A 21,605-nucleotide genomic window follows, 5' to 3' on the forward strand; every position below is an offset into this window, starting at 1 on the left:
TTGCAATCACTGCCAAGGGTGTCACGAGAGAAACCCGTTATATTCTCCCCCTACCACCTACGGAGGAAGACTTGCCTCATGACAGTAATGTCACGTCTTCGGAGGCTTCCAGGAAGTCCAGACTGTTCAGGCCTTCCATGCTGGAAGCATACCTTCTTCCTCGCAAGGAGTCAAAGGGCTCCAAAATGATGCCTAAGTCCTCTTTGAGGACCGCCAGAGCTGCAAAAGGGGTCATGAAAGTCAGCCACCGTAGAGACGACCACGAACTACCCCCAGACGAGTTCCCGGCAGTGGATGATGGAGACTTCGCTGCCAGTCTCGCTTCAGAAGCAGAACAGGAGGAGTCAGAACATTTGATTTTGATGAAGGCTCAAAACAGGTTATCCGACCCAGAGATAGGTCCTCAGGAGGGCAAAGACACAGTCTTAGACCATGTCTTCGGTACTCAGAAGCCCACTATGTCCAGTGCAGCTTTGCCCTGGTCTCAAGGGCTGAAGAGTGCCCGTAGTAAGATCTCCGCCAAGCTCTCCGAGTTCTCCTCCCTTCGTTCGAGCTCATCCGCCAAGCTCCTCCCACCTCCTCGTGTTCAGCAAAGGAGGTATTACGAGTTCTTGGACAAGCCTTGACTAGCTCTTCCACTTCACCATTCTCTGGAAGAACTGACTAAGAGAGACTCTCCGGCCGTCAAGTCGCATTCTCGGCGGCGGAGATCCTCAACCAAGAAAAGGTCGTGAAGTATCCCATGCAGGCTACTTCGTGGCTGGATCTATGGTTAGGATCCTTAGGAATCCTGGTACAGATCGAGGACTTCTCCAAGCAAAGTACCAGGAAGGCAATGGGAGCCTTCCTCCTCCCGGGTGCCCGGACGATCAAGATCCTGGCCCACCAAGTATCAAACTTGTGGGCCAAAACCATCCTCAAGTGCAGAGACTTTGTATCCAAGAGGTTCCATCACCAAGTCCCTAATGCCAAGATCGCAAGGCTCAGGAACTCCTCTCTCGAGGGTTCCTCGTTGTTCAAGCCTAGGGATGTCGAGCAAGCTGCAGAGAGGTGGAGGAAGTCCCACCAGGACTCTCTCCTCTATAGGTCCCTAGCATCCTGGCTCTACAGACCACCAGCTACTCTGCAGCCCAACAAGATCAAAAGCCTCGGCAAGCAAATCAGCATCGAAGAAAGAAGTGTCTAAGAAGCCCTTTTCAACCAAGGTCAAGAAAGGCTAAAAGTCCTCTAGGGAGAAAAACATCCTAGAGGGAGCGGCTGTGGCCGCAAACGCTAGGATAGGCAATCCCCCTGCTCGTCAACCAGTAGAGGAATCCCTGCAAATTTGCTGGGACAGGTGGAAGCAACTCGGGCCGATCCCTGGACAACCTCCGTGATTCGTTCAGGGTATCGCGTCCCGTTCATGTCATCTCTCCCTCCCCTGATCAAGGATCCAGTGACAATAGACTCCTTTGCAATGGGATCAGCAAAGAGGCTAGCCTTTCAGGCAGAAGTTCAGACCATGTTGGAGAAAGCGCTCTCCAGGAGGTCCTCAACGACTTCCCAGTTATCGACCTCTCGGCTCTGAACAAGTTTGTCAAACAGTTTTCATTCAGCTTGGAGATGGCAGACACGGTCAGACAAGCAGTAAGACCACAGGACTTCATGTGTACACTGGAACTAAAGGACGCATAGTGTACTTCCAGATCCCAATCCATCCGTCTTCAAGGAAGTATCTAAGATTCTGCCTAACAGGAATTACCAGTTCAGGGTACTGTGCTTCGGTCTTTCCACAGCACCCAAAGTCTTCACCAGAGTGTTTGCCCTAGTGTCATCCTGGGCTCACAGGATTGGCATCCATCTCCTCCGTTATCTGGATGACTGGCTGATCTTAGCAGACTCGGTGGCAACACTTCTTTAGCACTGAGACAAACTTCTGAGGCTTTGCCAAGATCTGGAGATCATGGTAAAACCTCAAGAAGTCCACCCTGCATCCCACTCAGAGACTGGTATACCTGGGTACAATTTTAGACACCAATCTCCACAAAGCCTTCCCATCAGAAGCAAGATAATGAGGCTGAGAAAGGTCGCAAGACCTTTTCTCAGACGAGAAGAACTCCCAGCTCAGAAACCTATTATCCTTGGTCCATCTAGTTCCCAACAGCCGCCTCAGGATTCGATCCATCCAGTGGCGACTGAAATCCAATTGGAATCAGGCTTTTGAGTCCCCGGACATTCTGATCCGCATGGGACCAGAAGAAACGGATGGACCTCAAGTGGTGGGTGGCAGACGAGAACCTGCGGAGGGGCATAGATCTTCTCGTTCTCCCTACAGACTTGATGCTGTTTTCAGAAGCGTCAAAAGAATGGTGGGAAGCTCATGTGTTGCACTACAAGACCTCAAGCCTTTAATCAGAGTCCAAATAGTACCTCCACATAAATCTCTTAGAGATGAATGCCGTCTTTCTGGCCCTTCAACAGTTCCATCAGTTTCTGGCGGGTCCCTCAGTGGTGGTGATGAGCGACAACACCACAGTAGTGGCTTACATCAACAAACAAGGAGGTACTTTTTTGCAGCCCATATCCCATCTAGCAGTAAAGATACTGAGATGGGCCGAGGTTCACCTGGTACCACTACCAGCCCTCTTCATTCCAGGCAAGAAGAATGTGCTCACCAGCAATTTGAGTAGAGCACCTCAGATAGTGAGTAATGAGTCGTCTTTGGATCATCTAGTAGCCAACAAAGTCCTAACACTGTAGGGTTCTCCGACTGTGGATCTATTCGCAACGGCCCTGAACTTCAGGCTCCCACTATACTGCTCCCTAGTCCCAGACCCCAAGACTCTCTGGCAAGATGCATTCCAACAGCGGTGGGACAACATCGACGTTTACGCCTTTCCCCTGTTCTCTCTGATGAGAAGGGTACTCTACAAGACCAGAACATCGGTCAACGTCTCAATGACCCTCATAGCTCCGCTATGGTACCATGCGGAGTGGTTCGCGGACCTTCTGCAGCTCCAGTGACATCATGAAATCCCCTTCCCTCAAGGCTGCTAGCACTCCTTGAGCCGGCGTACTTTTGTCTAAAGGAGGACTGGGCCGGGGCACCGCTCCAGGGGCAGGGCCGCGGGGATTGCTGCCAGGAAGTGGAGGGGGCCTCCTATCTAGCTGGTGCAGTAGGTGGGTAGGCCACGTCCGCTGATGGTCTCTTATGGGGAGGACGTCTTGCCACTGACTGCCTGGGCTCCACTGAGTCCTTAATTTTGCCCACTCTCTCCATAGTTTCCTCTACTGCCTGCAGGGGGAATACGGTCACACCCCACACCGGCGCATTCCTCAGAAACTTTGTTTCCCGTTCGGGAAGTCTACGGGAGATCCTGTTAAGGACCGTGTCCCTCCTCCTTAACACCCAGTTTGGAGGCTGGGTCCGGGACTGGAAGGTAAGGGACTTCATCGCCTTCCCTCCCAAACGAATGAGTTCTTGTAGAAGGGCCTGATTCTCTGGCAGGTCGTGAGATGGCCGGAACCCTGCCAAGGTGCACGCCCACTGGTCCAGCCAGGAGGTCATATTGACTATGTCTTGCGAGGTGACCTCCATCATGGCGGCCACCACCTGAGAGAAAACCACTGGTGCAGTGAGGGTTCTGTCATCTGCACTGCCCTGGTTTAACGTTGCAACGGCCTCTTCCAACGAGAGGGAACCTGCATGACGTCCGTCTGGAACATAGAATTTCTTCTGGGTCCTCGGTCCCGGCAGGAGCTTAAAGGACCCTTGGGCTCTTAGGGTGTTCTTATGTCCCTCAACGTATTTATCGACGTGCTCCATGCCTAGTGCCATGTCCGTCGCTAGCGGTAGGGCCAAGGATGGTTTCTGCTGGCCGGGGTTATCCACCATCCTCCCCAAACCTGAAAGCCAAGCCTGCTCTAATGACGGTTTAGGCTCGTCTAATCTGTGGTGGTGGTGGACCAGAGCCAGGACTTTTCTATAAGAGGACACTTCGCCGGGGGAACACTCGCCCGTGTCTAACAAGCCCTGTACCACTTGATCCTCTGTGTCAGCTGCATCCTCGAGCACGGATGGATCCGTGGGGGCGGCTGTCCCTCACTTCTGGCTGGTCCGATGGAGCGGCTCCCTTCATTACGGGTGGAGCCGCAGGGACGGAGGTAGCCGTCATGGGTCTACCCCCTCCCGGGGAAATCCGGGGGGTGTAAGTACCCTGATATACCAGCGGCTGCCTCCGGTGCTTGGATGGAGCTGGCGTGGCAACGGGTATGGATGCTATGCTGCCGGGACGAGCCAGCGGCTGCCTCCGCTGGACGGATGTACCCGGTGACTTGCCGCGCCAAGGCAAGGTAAAGTTTACGTGTGCCAACGGCTGCATCCGACGGGGGGACGGAGCTGAAGAGACACTGGGCAAAGGCGCGGGGGCAGCTCAAGCGGCCACTGAGGCAGGCACTGGAGCGGCAAGAGCCCTGTTCGACCCACTAGGGAGGAAAGCCACTTTGCCTCCTTCATGGATGGAGCTGCTGGGACGGAGGTAGCTAACATGGGTCTACCCCCTCCCGGGGAATTCCGTGGGGTGTAGGTACCCTGATATGCCAGCGGCTGCCTCCGATGCTTGGATGGGGCTGGCGTGGCAACAGGTATGGATGCCATGCTGCCGGGCCGAGCCAGCAGCTGCCTCCGCTGGACAGATGGAGCCGGTGAATTGCCGGGCAAAGGCAAGGTAAAGTTTACGTGTGCCAATGGCTGCATCTGATGGGCGGACGGAGCCGAAGAGACACTGGGCAAGGGCGTGGGGGCGGCTCCAGCGGCCACTGGGGGCGGCTCCAGCGGCCACTGGGGGCGGCTCCAGTGGCCACTGGGGGCGGCTCCAGCGGCCACTGAGGGCGGCTCCAGCGGCCACTGGGGGCGGCACTGGAGTGGCAAAAGCCCTGTTCGACCCGCTAGGGTGGGGGGAAAGCCACTTTAGCCCACTTCCTCTTGGAGGAATTCCTTTCTTGCTCTTCCTCCTCGAAACTTTGGCCTTCTTCCTCGAAGGGCTTACGTACGAGCTCGACTTCTTCCTTCTAGCCCGCTTCCGCTTCCTTATCGTCTCTCGGTCGTTGAAGTCCTCCGACGCAGATGAACTGTAGGACGAAGAATACTCCGAGGAGAAAGAAGAAGAATATGAGCTAGCTGAGTCCTCTGAGTATTCTGCAAACAACCTAGGGGCTTGTAATTGTGCTACCGGTGTGACAGGTTGCATGAAGTCCAACGGGAGCGCTGCTGAAGGCACCAGGGGCGTGCGTAGAGCCTTCTGAGAGGCGAACCAGCCCGAAAACTCTTCCTCCTGCCGCATAGGTGACCTGAAGGATCCTAGGTACCGTCCACACAATGGAGTCTGGGTCTGAAGAGCCTGTGGTCTGGCTTACTTTGTCAAGCACACCCCCGGAAACCGCTGAACCTGTAAAGCACTGCCACGATGGAAGGGAAGGAGCCGTTCCTGACCTCCCCCACACCGGGTCTTCACTCGAGACGGGTCCTGCGGGCACCAGAACCTCGTCTACAGCACACACTTCCTCCACACTAGCAGACTCCCCACATGTCTGCGTAGACACAATACAATCAAAATCATCGACATCAGACTCATGGGGAACGGCAATGGGCCGTTTCCCCACAATGGACTTACCTCATTCCCTACTCTGGGTAGGGGAAGGGGAAGAAGAACCTCTCTCCAACGGAGCTGAAGGCGACATCAAGGGCGAGGAGACGCCTGACTTCTTAGGCGACTTCTTCGACGCCTTCTTCTTTTCATTGCGTACAAGGCCCACTGTAGTACAGGCCAGGACGCACCCTCCAAACGTGTGCGGATCTACATCGGGGTTAGAGAGCCACGCTCCGCAAGACTTACTGGCCTTAGGCCCGGGACAGCGACGCTGATATTCCATAAGGAAAGCACTAAAACACCAAACAACACAAGTAACACAGGGAAAAGATGTGAATGGTAAGGCACAAAGGGATGGGAAAGCACAAAGGAAACACGTGGTAACACAAAGGTGGGTCGGACGGGATGTGAGAGAGCAGCGAGAGGATATCTACGCCGCGACCAGATGCTTACTGGCAAGTCAGACCTAGCAACACACTCTCGTGCGCTGACCCAGGGTCACCTCAAGGCGAGTATCCATCCACCACGGGGCGACCCAACAAGGGAAACGGAGATGGGGGAACTACGCAAAATTCTTGGTCGGATAGGGGGGGAGATCCCAGATACTCCTAAGAAAGTATTTCGAGGTAAGTACTCCGTGTTGGAACAAATGACAAATTCAGAGATTATTTGTATTTTTCCTAACGATACTAAACTTCAGCTATTTATACAAACTTCTCCACTGACCCTGTCCCCCTTAAAGTCCTACCTCCAAGCAAAGTGAGCTCAGTCACAGGTGTGTGTGAAGGGGGTAGCTAGCTAAGCCCCCTACCTCCCTGCTAACTAGTGGGATAGGTAGTTAACCCTCGCAAAATTTTAATGGCTCATCCTTTTATCTTCGCCAAAAGTAATACCCCAAATTAAAAGCGTACGTTTGTATTTCAGTTAGGGAACAATTAATAATTTTTAGTCCTATATAAAAATGCAAAAACCTAAATTTTGGTATTAATTATAGTCAATCCTTACTTACCAAACATTCATTCTTGATGTGATTTGAAAAACTTTCGTGTACTTTTTTCAAGTATTCTACCAACTGTCCTGAATTAGTATCAATCAGATCCTGAAGTGAGTACATATGTGCATTTTCAACAAAATGCTGCCGCTCTTCCAACTGTCGCAACATTCGAGATTCCTGCGCAGACCTACAAGTTCCTAGATACTGTTTCATAACCAAGAGATCTTCTCTGAGTTTCTGAAATGAAATATCAGAACTGTAGAAACATTGGAAAACCACAAAAAAACTTTGTAGGTAATTTCAAATGAAAGCTACCTCAGTTTTCAATAAATATAAGCTTATAATTTCTCCATCATGTATCTCTAAGGATGTAGGGTTTTAATAAACTATTAAAATAAAAGTACAGTACTGATTTAATGAAAAATTGGCAAAAAATAAGCAAATCTGTTACCTATAAATAATATATTTCAAAATCTGCACAAATAATTTCTTTCTTTTCAATAGGGATAAATGTAAAAAAAGGATTTCTGAAAATATTCCCAGACTTCATGGAGAAAACTATAGCAACAAGCAGAACAGACACAATTGAACTAAAAAAAAATTAATTTCTAATACAAACTACATTCATGGTGGAGTAAGTTCTTCAGACACCCTTCATTCACTACAAGAGAAAGCTGCACTAATAAGGCAAGTGCATAACAGTAGGTGTGCACATGCACCTTTTAGAGTCCTGGTTCAAATCTTGGATTTATGGTTGAACAACCTCAGCTAGTCACTATGTCGAGTTGACTGAGTAATTAGCTTTTGAGCAAGTACTGCGTATAGGTTGCTTTGAGTGGCCGAGGCAAGAGACAGATTAATGTTCTAGAGCTCAACCAGAAAGGGGCAGGCAATGGAAAGGATGCTGATGGGAGGCAGAATATCCCTATCACAGTCAAGTGTCTTGAATGCAGACATTAGTTTTGTTTTCAGAATAATATTTTAGTCAGAAAAACCTATCATTTACAGCTCCATAAATCACTATTTATGTGAGGCAAATCAAGATGCTAAACCTATAACTGGATTTATTACAACTGGAATCCATCTTTAAGCCTCTAGGAATGGAAGATTAAAGGAGCTCATTATTTTAAACATGATCAGGGAACTACAAGCAAGCAAGAAAAGCAAGAGATTTATAACTACATGCACATGGAAGTATGAAAATTAATCTGTGAATACCTCCCAACCGTGATCCTTTCTCCCATTCATCTAAGCAGGGAGTAATAACGAATGTGGAAATATCCACGCCATTTAAATAAAATAAAGATAAATAGATAACTAAATAAATGAACAAATAAAATGAAGGAGTCTCCTTGTAGTGTGTACTGGGAATGGTTGCTCTCAGAGTGGGTGAGGTTTGGTAGGCGGAAGAAAAAGAAGTCTTCTCCTTCGAGTTCAGCTTCGAAAGGGAAGAAGAAGACCCAACTTCTTTCTCCTCTGGCTTGATCTCTCCATCCTGACTCTGCCTGACAGGCTTCTCTGGGGAACGGTCGAGTACAAGAGGCGCCCTAGAAGGACAGTGAAGAAGTCCTCCGTTAGGAAGTCTCTCTCACACGATGTGGTTCGTCTACTGCGGCCCTCTTTAGGGTTGACGGGTCCTCCGTCTCGGAGAAGTTACAGGAGATCCTACGTTTGGGTGTGCATGTGCACTCAAGCGCTGAGTCTTAACCTTCTGCTCTCCCCGACGTTCACCTGCTTCAAGGGAGGATAAGACCAGTTGAGGACAAGCACTCCTAGGATTGACTTGTCCAGAGACCCAAAGGTCTCAGGAACAAGGTTCGACTTTGTTCCAGAGGTTGTTAAGGGAGTTGACCCTCTATCCGGGCTTGCCCAACAGAATGAGAAGCAACTTGGGAAACCAGAAGGTTCTCCTTCCAGTGTTGCGCAGCTGACCTTCCGACAATAGACAAACCGACACAACCTTCTGAGTGGCAGGTCCCTCATTCACAAGGTGATGCGCCATTGGAAGGAGGAGTTAATCAATCTTCTTGTTTGTGAGAGGAGAGATCTTCTCCGACCTCCTCTTCTGAGCGGCAGCTCCCTCGTCTGCGGGGCGCTTCGCCATCAGGAGAGAGAGGCGAGAATCATTCCTTACGCTTGCGAGAGGAAAGATCTTCCCGAGTGGTCTCCTCCGCAAGGTTACCACCGAAAGGTATTGGACTCGTCCATACCACGCTCCAGTCCATCGGAGCTGGATGAAGAGGGACGGAGGTTTCCATCTGGCCTCCCATCTCATCATCATCACAGCAAAATGCTCAGTGTTTCACGAGACCAATCTTATGAGATCGGTCAGACAGGAAATGTAAAGAGTAAATGATGGCTGAGATAAAACAGTTATATGTCCCATAAGAGCTTATACTGTAATTAGATTATTTGTTGTGCTGCAACAATAGGGCCTAAATAGAGATGTCTAAAGACTTGTGTGTGCAATCTTTAAAATAATGGTCTGTAAAAGTGGTTTGTCTTTCCCATACACCAGATTTGAGGACTTGTACTAAAAGTGTGGTTTTTGTGGAATGCTAAGGTTGCAGCAAGCTCACATATATCATGTGCTTGAAGGGGGAGGGTTGGCGATGCTTTCCCAGAGGATTTATAAGCTCTCATGATTGTTTCTCTAAACCAGAAAAAGACAGTATTTCTGGATATTTTCTTTTTGGAGCGCCCAGTGCTCACGAACACATTGGGGATTTTAAACCAAAGATACTGTTCTTTTCAGATATTTACAAGATACAGTACTGCCAGTACTGCATTCTTTTAAGACATTTACACATTGCTCTTATGGGACAGAGTAACATGTCCTCCAGGTCATAAGTTACCTCTGTGAGAGACAAGATTGTAAAAGATTTAAATCTGATATCGTTTTCAACGGGAATCTGGATAGTTCTTTCCACCCTCTGGAATGTGACGTAAGATAAGATACCATGTAATTTGCTTGCTCTCTTGGCTGAAGCTAAGGCAAGGAGGAAGACAGTCCTTAAGGTAAGGTCCCTGTCTAAGGCTTTATGCATAGGTAGGCTTTTCTTGTTCCTTAAGCGCACTAAAAATCTGCAATCAGGTGAATAGTGGCTTTGAATGGAGCAATATTCCCCTTATAACACAAATCACTTAAGATTTTCCACTTAGCCTGGTATACTGCAACGGAAAACTTTTGAAGATACCCGGGAAGCTGTTGCTCTGTTGGTCTCAAAAAGCATGTTTTATGAGGAGATGCTGGATAGTCTCCAACCAGGAAGAGACAGGCAATGCACTGTGTCATGGAACTTTTTTATGTGTGGTTGTTGTAAAAAGTTTGGCCATACAGGAAATGGTCTGAATACCATTCCATTGCTGGCCACTTTGGAGTTACTAGCGTTTACTTTGACTCTCTTGGATGTTTTGACTCTGTTCAATGTTTGACGAATCAGAAAGATTGGCAGATAAGTGTAAAGGTCTAGTCCGTCCCACAAGTGTTAAAAAGAATCTTCCATCAATGCAGCTTGGTCTAGGAATAGAGAGCAATACACTGGAGTTTGTGATTCAAGTGAGTGGCAAACATGTCCAGAGATGGGGAACCCCACACTCAAAAGTCTCTTCGTCACTAGAGGAAGCAAAATCCATTCTGAACTAACTGTCGTCCCTCGACGGGTCAGATGGTCTGCAATGACGTTCCTCTTCCCGAGGATAAACCACGACGAGAGATTGCTTGGAACTGTGTCCACTTGATTATCTCTGCTGCTAGATGACACGTTAGGAGAGAAGCTGTGCCGCCTTGTTTAGAGATGCAGGTCACTACCGTGGAGTTGTTGCTCATCAGCACTGCAAAGTGATCTTTCAGTCTTTGAGAAGCGGAGTATTGCTAGTTGCGCTCCTTTTATTTCCAGAAAATTGATGTGAAAGGCCTTTTCCTCTTCTGACTATAGGCCCGAGATTTGTTCCCTTCCTAGGTGAGCACCCCACCCTTGGCGAGAAGCATCTGAGAACAGGAGGATTTGCCTGAAGGGGGGTTCCCGCTAACAGGTTCTCCTCGTTCAGCCACCATTGGAGATCCTTTACTACCTCCAGTGATCTTAACAGCAAGGTCGCAGGGTGTTTTGATATCTGTGACCATTGGTTCTTCATAGTCCACTGGTCAGAGATGCATTCTCCCACAGGGGGCAAGTTTCTCCGAGAAGAGAAGGCCTAGCAGTTTCTACCAAAAGTGGGCAAGAAGAGGTTCCCTTTCAGAAATGTCACTGCTATTTCTCTGAATCTCTAAATTCTGTTGGCGGATGGAAAAGCTCTGGCTTGAATCGAGTCTATTATTATTATTATTATTACTTGCTAAGCTACAACCCAAGTTGGAAAAGCAGGATGCTATAAGTCCAGGGGCTCCAACAGGGAAAATAGCTCAGTGAGGAAAGGAAACAAGGAAAATAAAATATTTTAAGAAGAGCAACAATATTAAAATAAATATCACTTTATAAACTATAAAAACTTTAACAAAACAAGTGGAAGAGAAATAAGATATAAGATAGAAGTGTGCCCAAGTGTACCCTCAAGCAAGAGAACTCTAACCCAAGAGAGTGGAAGACCATGGTACAGAGGCTATGGTACTACCCAAGATTAGAGAACAATGGTTTGATTTTGGAGTGTCCTCCTAGAACAGCTGCTTACCACAGCTAAAGAGTCTCTTCTACCCTTACAAAGAGGAAAGTGGCCACTGAACAATTACAGTGCAGTAAGAAGAATTGTTTGGTAATCTCAGTGTTGTCAGGTGTATGAGTACAGAGGAGAATATGTAACAAATAGGCCAGACTATTCGGTGTGTGAATATGTAGGCAAAGGGAAAATGAACCATAACCAGAGAGAAGGATCCAATGTAGTACTGTCTGGCCAGTCAAAAGACCCCATAACTCTCTAGTGGTAGTATCTCAACGGGTGGCTGGTGCCCTGGCCAGCCTACTACCTACTACCTATGTACCTGATGGACTGTTGGGGGACGAATCTGGACTGCTCTAGGTTCAGTTGGATTCTTAACTCCTTGCACACATTTTCCTTTTCCAGGGACATGACTCAGCCCAATCAAAACAATGTTATTTAGGGATTACTTTGAGCACCTAAATAACGTATTTTGTTTCTTGACCATTTTTTTTCATTTAAAAACCATTTGTAAGAGAATTTCATACACTAATGGAAGTACATTGGAAATTTTCTCAGTATATTTAATTCAATTTTATCAATATATAGAGGTCACTTTTAGAGGTGACTATTTTATATATGGAAGTTACTTGTTTTTAAATAAATGTACAGATAGTAGATTATCAAATTCCTAATCTTTTCATATTTGAATGACAAAAATCAGTCAATATAGAAAAAAGGTAGTACTGTATCAATCTGCATGCCTTAAAATAAAAAAAACATGGAATAGAATAAGATTTGTCATCTTTCAATACAATAAATTAACCGAGGATTATTTTGCCATAATATCATAACCCCATCATCACTAGCCATGACATACAGTGCTCACCTTTGTAAGATACACTTTCATGCACTCCTTTGTCACATATTCACAGGTATGTCAATATGAAAATAAGTTACCGTAAAAGGAAGTCTTTTCAAATACAATATGGTAATATTTTGTACTGAGATTAAAAAGGGTACCTCAACTCACTGGACCAGATTTTTTTTACCTAAAACAACAAAGCAAACAAAATTTATACTCTCAAACCTTCAGTGATTTTGAAGCAACATCAAGTTACCAAGCATTAGTGTATCTAGTTTAATACCTCTTCTAAACTAATACAGTATACTGTATTATATAAATTACAGTAAAAGGACCAGAACAATACTGTTACCTGATATTGAATACCATGAAGTTGCCATTATGGTATCATGAATGACAACCAAAAATCACTAATAAAATCTTATTAGTGTAGTATCTCTCAAAAGAATCCTCTTTTACAACTAAAGATATAACCGAGACACTGCTGAACTAAGGAATATACAACAAACTGAAAACCACATCAATGATATGAAATAGAAAGGAAAAAATTGTCCCCGACAATAGGTGTGAGAGGCAACTCTCACTGGCTACAGTAAGTAATGTGAATATGGATAGGACTACTGCTAGACCCTGACAGGATCAGGCTGATGTCTGGTGATGTAGTAGCAGTTGCCACAGGAGTCAACTGTGATGCCACATGGGGCAGAATAGTTGTTTTAATATTTTACGGTCAAGAAGCTTTTGCTTTATACGCAACAGCACTATGAATCTTGATAATTTACCCCCCCCCCCCCCAAAAAAAAAAGAAAAGTCTCATATTTTTCAAACTCTTATTTTCCTCTTAGTGCTCTCAATAAAAAGGCAAAATAGCCACAGTTCATTAATCAAGATTATCATATAGTACAGTATACAGATATCAAGAATTATTACTAAACAAGAATATTTGGTATGATGGGGAGAGATCTCTATCAATCACTGGAACATACACAGTAAAATATACTGTATACTGTACTGCACTGTATCAAAAATAAAAATTATACTTTTGTACAATTATGAAATTATCATACCTTTACTGTACCAAGCTCATCAACAAACTTGAATAAGTAGCCATTAATTTTTTCCACATTCAACACAGGCTTATTTTTCATTAGCAAAAGAAACTGTTTTGCTTGACGACTAACTATTCGTTCTTCAAAGTCCCAATTATGAACAACTCTTGCTGGTAACACTACACGAGAATTCCAATGGCATGCAGGGCAATAGTACAGGCCAGAATAGTCACACCGTCTAGGTTCACTCCAAGCATTTTCTGAGTAAAATAAAGATAAATTAACAGAAGAAAAAAAATATCAGTTTTGCACTCAATAAACCTTTTTTTAAATACTTAACTAAAATATTTTCAATTATAAGTTGAAAGTTTATGCAATCTATTTCATGATTACACTGATAAATATAACTTTTCAAATCTTCAATGAAGTGAGTAAAAACATACAGAAAATTCTACTATGAAGATATTAATAGCAAGAAAACCAAAAAGAAACAGAATTTCAATATCATAATTTATCATGTCAAAACTGTACTTATCTGCAAGTCACATGGTTAATATCAATGCAGCACAAGATTTTAAACCTTAAAAATAGTATTATAAAATTGTTCTCACTTTTGCCTTTATGCCTCCCACACTAGGAACCAACCAGCATGAAAATGGACTCATAGCCTGAGGTAGAAACCAGGCCATGGTCTGGGTGAAGTACTCATGCTTAGTAAATCATACCACTATATGATTCGCAGGGAGGTAGAGGAGTAGGGTGAATGCTGTGACTCACAGGGAGGAACAGAGTGAACTATATGATTCACAGGGAGGTAGAGGAGTAGGGTGAATGCTGTGACTCACAGGGAGGAACAGAGTGAACTATATGATTCGCAGGGAGGTAGAGGAGTAGGGTGAATGCTGTGACTCACAGTGAGGAACAGAGTGAACTATATAATTTGCAGGGAGGTAGAGGAGTAGGGTGAACGCTGTGACTCACAGGGAGGAACAGAGTGAACTATATGATTCGCAGAGAGGTATAGGGTGAACTATGTGACTCGCAGGGAGGAATAGGGTGAACTATGTGACTTGAAGGGAGGAATAGGGTGAACTATGTGACTTGCAGGGAGAAGTAGGGTGAGCTATGTAACTCAGAGGAAGGAGTAGGGTGAACTATGTGACTCGCAGGAAAAAATGTAAATATGTTATTTTCATTAGTAAAATAAATTTTTGAATATACTTACCCGATAATCATGTAGCTGTCAACTCCGTTGCCCGACAGAATTCTACGGAAGGGATACGCCAGCGATCACTATACAAGAAGGGGGTGTACTCACCAGCGCCACCTGTGGCCAGGTACTGCAGTACTTCTTGTTGACACCACCTCAATTTTTCCTCGGTCCACTGGTTCTCTATGGGGAGGAAGGGTGGGTCAATTAAATCATGATTATCGGGTAAGTATATTCAAAAATTTATTTTACTAATGAAAATAACATTTTTCAATATTAATCTTACCCGATAATCATGTAGCTGATTCACACCCAGGGAGGTGGGTGAAAACCAGTGTACATGTATATCAAGAAGCTAAGTATCCCGTATTTCATATTATCAGTTATTCAAAATAACAATGAAATTATAAGTACCTGGTAAGGAAGTCGACTTGAACCATTACTCTGCCTTTAATAAGTTTGTCTTCCTTACTGAGCGCAGCGTTCCTCTTAGGAGGCTGAACAACCCTAAGGTGCTGAAGTATAAAGGGCTGCAACCCATACTAAAGGACCTCTACACAACCTCTAACCTAGGCGCTTCTCAAGAACGAATTGACCACCCGCCAAATCAACTAGGATGCGGAAGGCTTCTAGCCTACCTTAACAACCCAAAAAACAACAATAAAAGCATTCAAGAGAAAGGTTAAAAAAGGTTATGGGATTAAGGGAATGTAGTGGCTGAGCCCTCACCTACTACTGCACTCGCTGCTACGAATGGTCCCAGGGTGTAGCAGTTCTCGTAAAGAGACTGGACATCTTTGAGATAAAATGATGCAAACACTGACTTGCTCCTCCAAAAAGTTGCATCCATAATACTCTGCAGAGAACGGTTCTGTTTAAAGGCCATCGAAGTGGCTACAGCTCTCACTTCGTGGGTCCTTACCTTCAGCAAAGCAAGGTCTTCATCCTTCATGTGAGAATGAGCTTCTCTAATCAGAAGCCTAATATAATACGAAACTGCGTTTTTGGACATAGGCATCGAAGGTTTCTTGATGGCACACCATAAGGCCTCTGATTGTCCTCGTATAGGTTTTGACCTTTTAAGATAGTATTTTAGAGCTCTGACAGGGCAAAGAACTCTCTCTAGCTCGTTACCCACCATGTTGGAAAGGCTAGGAATTTCGAACGATCTAGGCCAAGGACGTGAAGGAAGTTCATTTTTTGCTAAAAATCCGAGCTGTAAGGAACATGTTGCTGATTCGGATGTGAATCCTATGTTCCTGCTGAAGGCGTGAACCTCACTAACTCTTTTGGCTGTTGCAAGGCAGACGAGGAAAAGAGTTTTGAGAGTAAGGTCTTTGAAAGAAGCTGACTGGAGAGGTTCAAACCTAGGAGACATAAGGAACCTTAAGACTACGTCTAGATTCCAGCCTGGAGTGGATAATCGACGTTCTTTAGAAGTCTCGAAAGATTTAAGGATGTCTTGTAGATCCTTGTTGGAGGAAAGATCCAAACCTCTGTGGCGGAGAACTGAAGCCAACATACTTCTGTACCCTTTGATCGTAGGAGCCGAAAGAGATCTAACATTCCTAAGATGTAACAGGAAGTCAGCAACTTGGGTTACAGAGGTATTGGTAGAGGAAACTGCATTGGCTCTGCACCAGCTTCGGAAGACTTCCCACTTGGATTGATAGACTCTACGAGTGGATATCCTCCTTGCTCTGGCAATCGCTCTGGCTGCCTCCTTCGAAAAGCCTCTAGCTCTAGCGAGTCTTTCGACAGTCTGAAGGCAGTCAGACGAAGAGCGTGGAGGTTTGGGTGTACCTTCTTTACGTGAGGTTGACGTAGAAGGTCCACTCTTAGAGGGAGAGTCCTGGGAACGTCGACCAGCCATTGTAGTACCTCTGTGAACCATTCTCTTGCAGGCCAAAGGGGAGCAACCAGCGTCAGCCGTGTCCCTTCGTGAGAGACGAACTTCTGAATGACTCTGTTGATGATCTTGAACGGCGGGAATGCATATAGCTCGAGATGGGACCAATCCAGCAGAAAAGCATCCACGTGAACTGCTGCTGGGTCTGGAACTGGGGAACAGTACAAAGGGAGCCTCTTGGTCATGGAGGTGGCGAACAGATCTATCGTTGGCTGACCCCACAAGGTCCAAAGTCTGTTGCACACGCTCTTGTGAAGGGTCCATTCCGTGGGGATGACTTGATCTTTCCTGCTGAGGCGATCTGCCGAGACGTTCATATTGCCCTGAATGAACCTCGTTACCAGTGAGAGGTTTAGACTTCTTGACCAAATGAGGAGGTCCCTTGCTATCTCGTACAGCTTCCTCGAATGGGTCCCTCCCTGCTTGGAGATGTATGCCAAGGCTGTGGTGTTGTCGGAGTTCACCTCCACCACCTTGTTTAGCAGGAGGGACTTGAAGTTCATTAAAGCCAGATGAACTGCCAGCAACTCCTTGCAGTTGATGTGAAGCGTTTCCTGTTCCCTGTTCCATGTTCCCGAGCATTCCTGTCCGTCCAAGGTCGCGCCCCAGCCCGAGTCTGATGCGTCCGAATAGAGATGAAGATTGGGGGTCTGAACCGCTAACGATAGACCCTCCTTGAGAAGGATGTTGGTCTTCCACCACATGAGAGTAGTCTTCATCTCTTTGGTAACAGGAATAGAGACCGCTTCGAGCGTCATATTCTTGTCCCAGTGAGCTGCTAGATGGAATTGAAGGGGGCGGAGGTTGAGTCTCCCTAACTCGGTGAACAGGGCTAACGATGACAGGGTCCCTGTTAGACTCATCCACTGTCTCACCGAGCATCTGTTCCTCTTCAGCATGCTCAGAATGCACTCTGGGGCTTGGCTGATTCTTGGGGCCGACAGAAAAGCCCGAAAAGCTTGACTCCGAATCTCCATTCCCAGGTAAACGATGGTTTGGGAAGGAATAAGCTGGGACTTTTCTAAGTTGACCAAAAGACCCAGTTCCTTGATCAAGTCCAAAGTCCAGTTGAGACTCTCCAGACAGCGACGACTTGTGGGGGCTCTTAACAGCCAGTCGTCTAAATAAAGGGAGGCTCTGATGTCCGCCAAGTGGAGGAATTTCGCAATATTCCTCATCAGTCGCGTAAACACCATAGGCGCCGTGCTTAGGCCAAAACACAGGGCTTGGAATTGGTACACAACCTTTCCAAAAACGAATCTCAGGAAAGGTTGGGAGTCTGGATGAATAGGAACGTGAAAGTAAGCGTCTTTCAGATCCAACGAGACCATCCAGTCCTCCTGCCTGACCGCTGCTAGGACCGACTTCGTCGTCTCCATAGTGAACGTCTGCTTGGTGACATAAGCATTGAGCGCACTGACGTCCAGCACCGGTCTCCAACCTCCTGTCTTCTTGGCCACCAGAAAGAGACGGTTGTAGAAGCCCGGGGATTGATGGTCCCGGACTATCACCACTGCCTCCTTCTGTAACAGGAGCGACACCTCTTGGTGTAACGCTAGCCTCTTGTCCTTTTCCTTGTAGTTGGGAGAGAGGTTGATGGGAGAAGTGGTCAGAGGGGGATTGCGGCAGAATAGTATCCTGTAACCCTCCCTTAGCCACTTGACAGACTGGGCGTCTGCACCTCTTCTTTCCCAAGCTTGCCAGAAGATCTTGAGTCTGGCTCCTACTGCTGCCTGGAGAGGAGGAGAGTCAATGTTTGCCTTTCGAAGGCTTGGGACCTTTCTTGGACCTGCCCCTGAAACCGTCTGGACGGGTACTTCCTCGGCTGGGGGCTCTGCCACGAAAGGGCGGAATAAATCTTGTAGCAGGAGTATCGGCCACTGGGGTGCGGTAAGTTCTAGGAACCGAAGGAGCAACCTTAGCCTTACGTGCTGAAGAGGCCACAAGGTCATGAGTGTCCTTCTGAATAAGAGCCGCAGACAATTCCTTGATAAGGTCCTCAGGAAACAGGAACTTAGAAAGCGGAGCAAAAAGTAACTGAGACCTTTGACAAGAGGTGATACCAGTGGAAAGGAAGGTGCAAAGTTGTTCCCTTTTCTTGAGTACTCCCGAAACAAACATGGAGGCAAGTTCGCCGGAACCATCGCGAATTGCTTTATCCATACAGGACATTATAAGCATGGCTGAGTCCTTGTCAGATGGGGCAGTCTTCTTGCTCAAGGCCCCCAGGCACCAGTCGAGAAAATTAAAAATCTCAAAGGCGCGAAAGACTCCCTTTAAGAAGTGGTCTAAGTCAGAAAAGGTCCAGCAGACCTTAGAGCGCCTCATAGCCGACCTTCGTGGAGAGTCAACCAAACTTGAGAAGTCAGCCTGGGCAGAGGCAGGGATTCCCAAGCCTGGTTCCTCTCCTGTGGCATACCATACGCCCGCCTTAGAAGTCAGCTTAGTAGGTGGAAACATGAATGACGTCTTCCCTAGTTGCTGCTTGGACTGCAACCAATCCCCTAACATTCTCAAAGCTCTCTTAGAAGATCTAGCGAAGACGAGCTTAGTGTAGGCAGACTTAACAGGTTGCATGCCTAGAGAAAACTCTGATGGAGGAGAGCGAGGGGTAGCAGAAACAAAGTGATCCGGGTAAACTTCTCTGAAAAGAGCCAGGACCTTGCGAAAGTCAATGGAGGGTGGTAACGACTTGGGTTCCTCTACGTCAGAAGAGGGATCATCCAGGTGCGCAGCTTCCTCCTCAGAAACCTCATCACCTGAGGGTTGAGAAGCGAGAGGTAAAGTTACAGCGGTATGTTGAACGGCAGAATCCTGACAAGCGGGTGCATATACACTTGCGGATTCATCCTCAAGTCTCTGTTGAAGAGGATGAGGGCTGGTAATGACAAAGTCATGAGGCTGGGAAGAAGGAGGCTCTGCGGGAGTCTGGGGAGCAAGCGTGGTGAGAGGCGACTGTAGTAAAACCTGAGGTTCAGGCTGCAAAGACTGCTCAAGCTGAGGAGAAAGAGGTAGATGCATGCGTTGAGGTGGCTGACTCATTGCATGAGGTTCATGTCTCAAGAGTTGCGCTTGCTTCAAGGGTTGAGGTGGCTGCGCAGTAAGAGGTTCCTGTCTCACGAGTTGAGGTTCTTGAGGTGGGTGCTGCGAGAGTTGAGGTGGCGGCTGCGCAGAAAGAGGCTCCTGTCTCACGAGTTGAGGTTCTTGAGGTGCTTGCCTCGAGAGTTGAGGTTCTCGCCTCGAGGAAAGTGGAGGTATCAGCTGCGAGAGCTGAGGTGGCTGCCTCAAGGATGGCAGAGGTTGTCGTACCTCAAGAGGTTGCTGCCTCGAGGGTGGTCTTACTGCAAGAAACTCTTGCCTCAAAGGTAGAGGAGGTTGTAAGGCATAAGACTCCTGTCCCCATTGTTGAGGAGGTTGCCGCGTGGTAAGAGGTTCCTGCCTCAAGGAAGGTGGAGGTTGCTGCACAACGCTGGTATCTGGCAACTCCCAACGCGGTAGCTCACGCATGGAGGTAGCTTGAGGAACCTCAACTTCGTACGTCTGGCAGACTGGACTGCGTAGAGGAGGAGGAGCGCTCGCAGGAGGAGGTGTAACCTTCTCTGCCTGAAACTCACGCATCAATACCGCAAGCTGCGACTGCATAGACTGCAGCAAAGCCATCTTGGGATCAACAGACGTTGAGGTCTGTTGAGGCAGAGCCTTAACAGAAGTTGAGGTCTGTTGAGGCATCGCCTTACCTCTCTTAGGAGGCGTGCAGTCACCTGATGACTGCGGCGAGTCAGAGCTAGCCCAATGACTACATCCGGGCTGTAGAACTCGTGCGGTCTGGACTTTACGCTTAAGAGGTCTTGAGACCTGAGTCCAGCGTTTTCTCCCCGAAAATTCTTCTGCAGACGAGGAAAATAAGGGCTCAATCGTCTGAGAGTGGAAGTGACGATCTCTGTAAGATACGCCCGCAACCACCGAGGATACTGCTGTGCGCCGATCAAGGCCTGCCGAACCCTTTTGCCCTTCGACATTGCTTCTCCCCTGGGCTTGGGAGCTTGCAAGAGGTCCCGGACTGGGAGGACGACTGGCACGCACAGAAGTACCCTCACGCACAACACTGACACTGACACTAGCACTCGGCACAGCACTGGCACTACCACTTCCCACTGCACTTTTCACTTTAAGTTCCTTGACGTCTGCCAAGAGGAACTTGTGGTCACTCACTACCGACTCCACTTTATCACCTAAAGCCTGAATGGCACGTAAAACATCAGACATATCAGGCTGAGCACAAATAGTAGGATCGGGGGTAGCCACTACAGGGGGAGGAAAAGGTTGAGGATCATGGGGTGAGGAATAAAGCGAAGAGCGAGCCGAACTCCTCCTAACTCTCTCTCTCTCTAACTTAGTGGTATACTTGAGGAATCGAACAAAATCAAGTTCCGAAAGTCCGGCGCATTCCTCACATCGATCTTCCAACTGACAGGATTTTCCCCTACAGTCGGAACAAACGGTGTGAGGATCAACCGAGGCCTTCGGAATACGCCTAATACAAGTCCTACATCGTCTTTGGGGAGGAGCTTGAGAAAGGTCGGACATCTTGAATCAAAGAACAGTCAAGGGGGATTCCAATTAAAGCAAAAAAATCGTTAACCATTAATCAAATCAATCTAAAAGCTATCTAAGCTAAGAGACAAGTTTCCTGTATAGCGAAAGCTGAAATCTTAGAGCAATACTTCACCAAAAACCGTGAACAAGACTCCAAAATTATAAGCGTATCCATGTAGGTCTTGCCGGAAGCACGACAGAGGAAAAATTGAGGTGGTGTCAACAAGAAGTACTGCAGTACCTGGCCACAGGTGGCGCTGGTGAGTACACCCCCTTCTTGTATAGTGATCGCTGGCGTATCCCTTCCGTAGAATTCTGTCGGGCAACGGAGTTGACAGCTACATGATTATCGGGTAAGATTAATATTGAAAAAAAAGATTTTATCAAAAAATTTTGTTCATTTCAATGAATCTTACCTATGAGTTGTAGGGCTCACTTCCATATTTCTTTAGGAGGTGGATAATTGATAAAAAAAATCTATAATGCACTGTAATCATAAAGATTATCAAAATATTTTGATTTATCTCACCTCATAATTATAATAGCATTTATCCTTGCATTTACCATGACATGATTAAGAAAAGGCCTTTCTATAAAAAATAACATGAGCTCTTTAATTCTCCTTAACACAGTAAGTATTAAAAAAGCAAACACAATAAATTATACAATTCCCATAGAGATTCTAAACTTCTCATGATACTGTACTGCAATAGGAGTTTC

At 46.8% G+C, this 21,605-nt stretch overlaps 2 protein-coding genes across 8 annotated transcripts in view; both read right to left on the bottom strand.

The window, feature by feature from the left end:
* The window catches only part of LOC137631735 (band 4.1-like protein 4), a 773,040-nt gene that overhangs the window by 293,152 nt on the left and 458,283 nt on the right, over window positions 1-21,605 (bottom strand). The window lies entirely within an intron of this gene.
* Window positions 1-21,605, bottom strand: part of LOC137631739 (differentially expressed in FDCP 8 homolog) — a 222,534-nt gene that overhangs the window by 23,383 nt on the left and 177,546 nt on the right. For all 3 annotated transcript variants that reach the window (XM_068363646.1, XM_068363644.1, XM_068363645.1), the window contains 2 exons: window positions 13,189-13,430; window positions 6,637-6,858 (listed from right to left, as the gene is read on the bottom strand). In XM_068363646.1, coding sequence (XP_068219747.1) covers window positions 6,637-6,858; window positions 13,189-13,430 — 464 coding nt within the window. The remainder of the gene's footprint in view (window positions 1-6,636; window positions 6,859-13,188; window positions 13,431-21,605) is intronic.

This window comes from Palaemon carinicauda, chromosome 40 (genome assembly GCF_036898095.1).
Source record: "Palaemon carinicauda isolate YSFRI2023 chromosome 40, ASM3689809v2, whole genome shotgun sequence".
In the NCBI taxonomy this organism is placed as follows: Eukaryota; Metazoa; Arthropoda; class Malacostraca; order Decapoda; family Palaemonidae; genus Palaemon; species Palaemon carinicauda.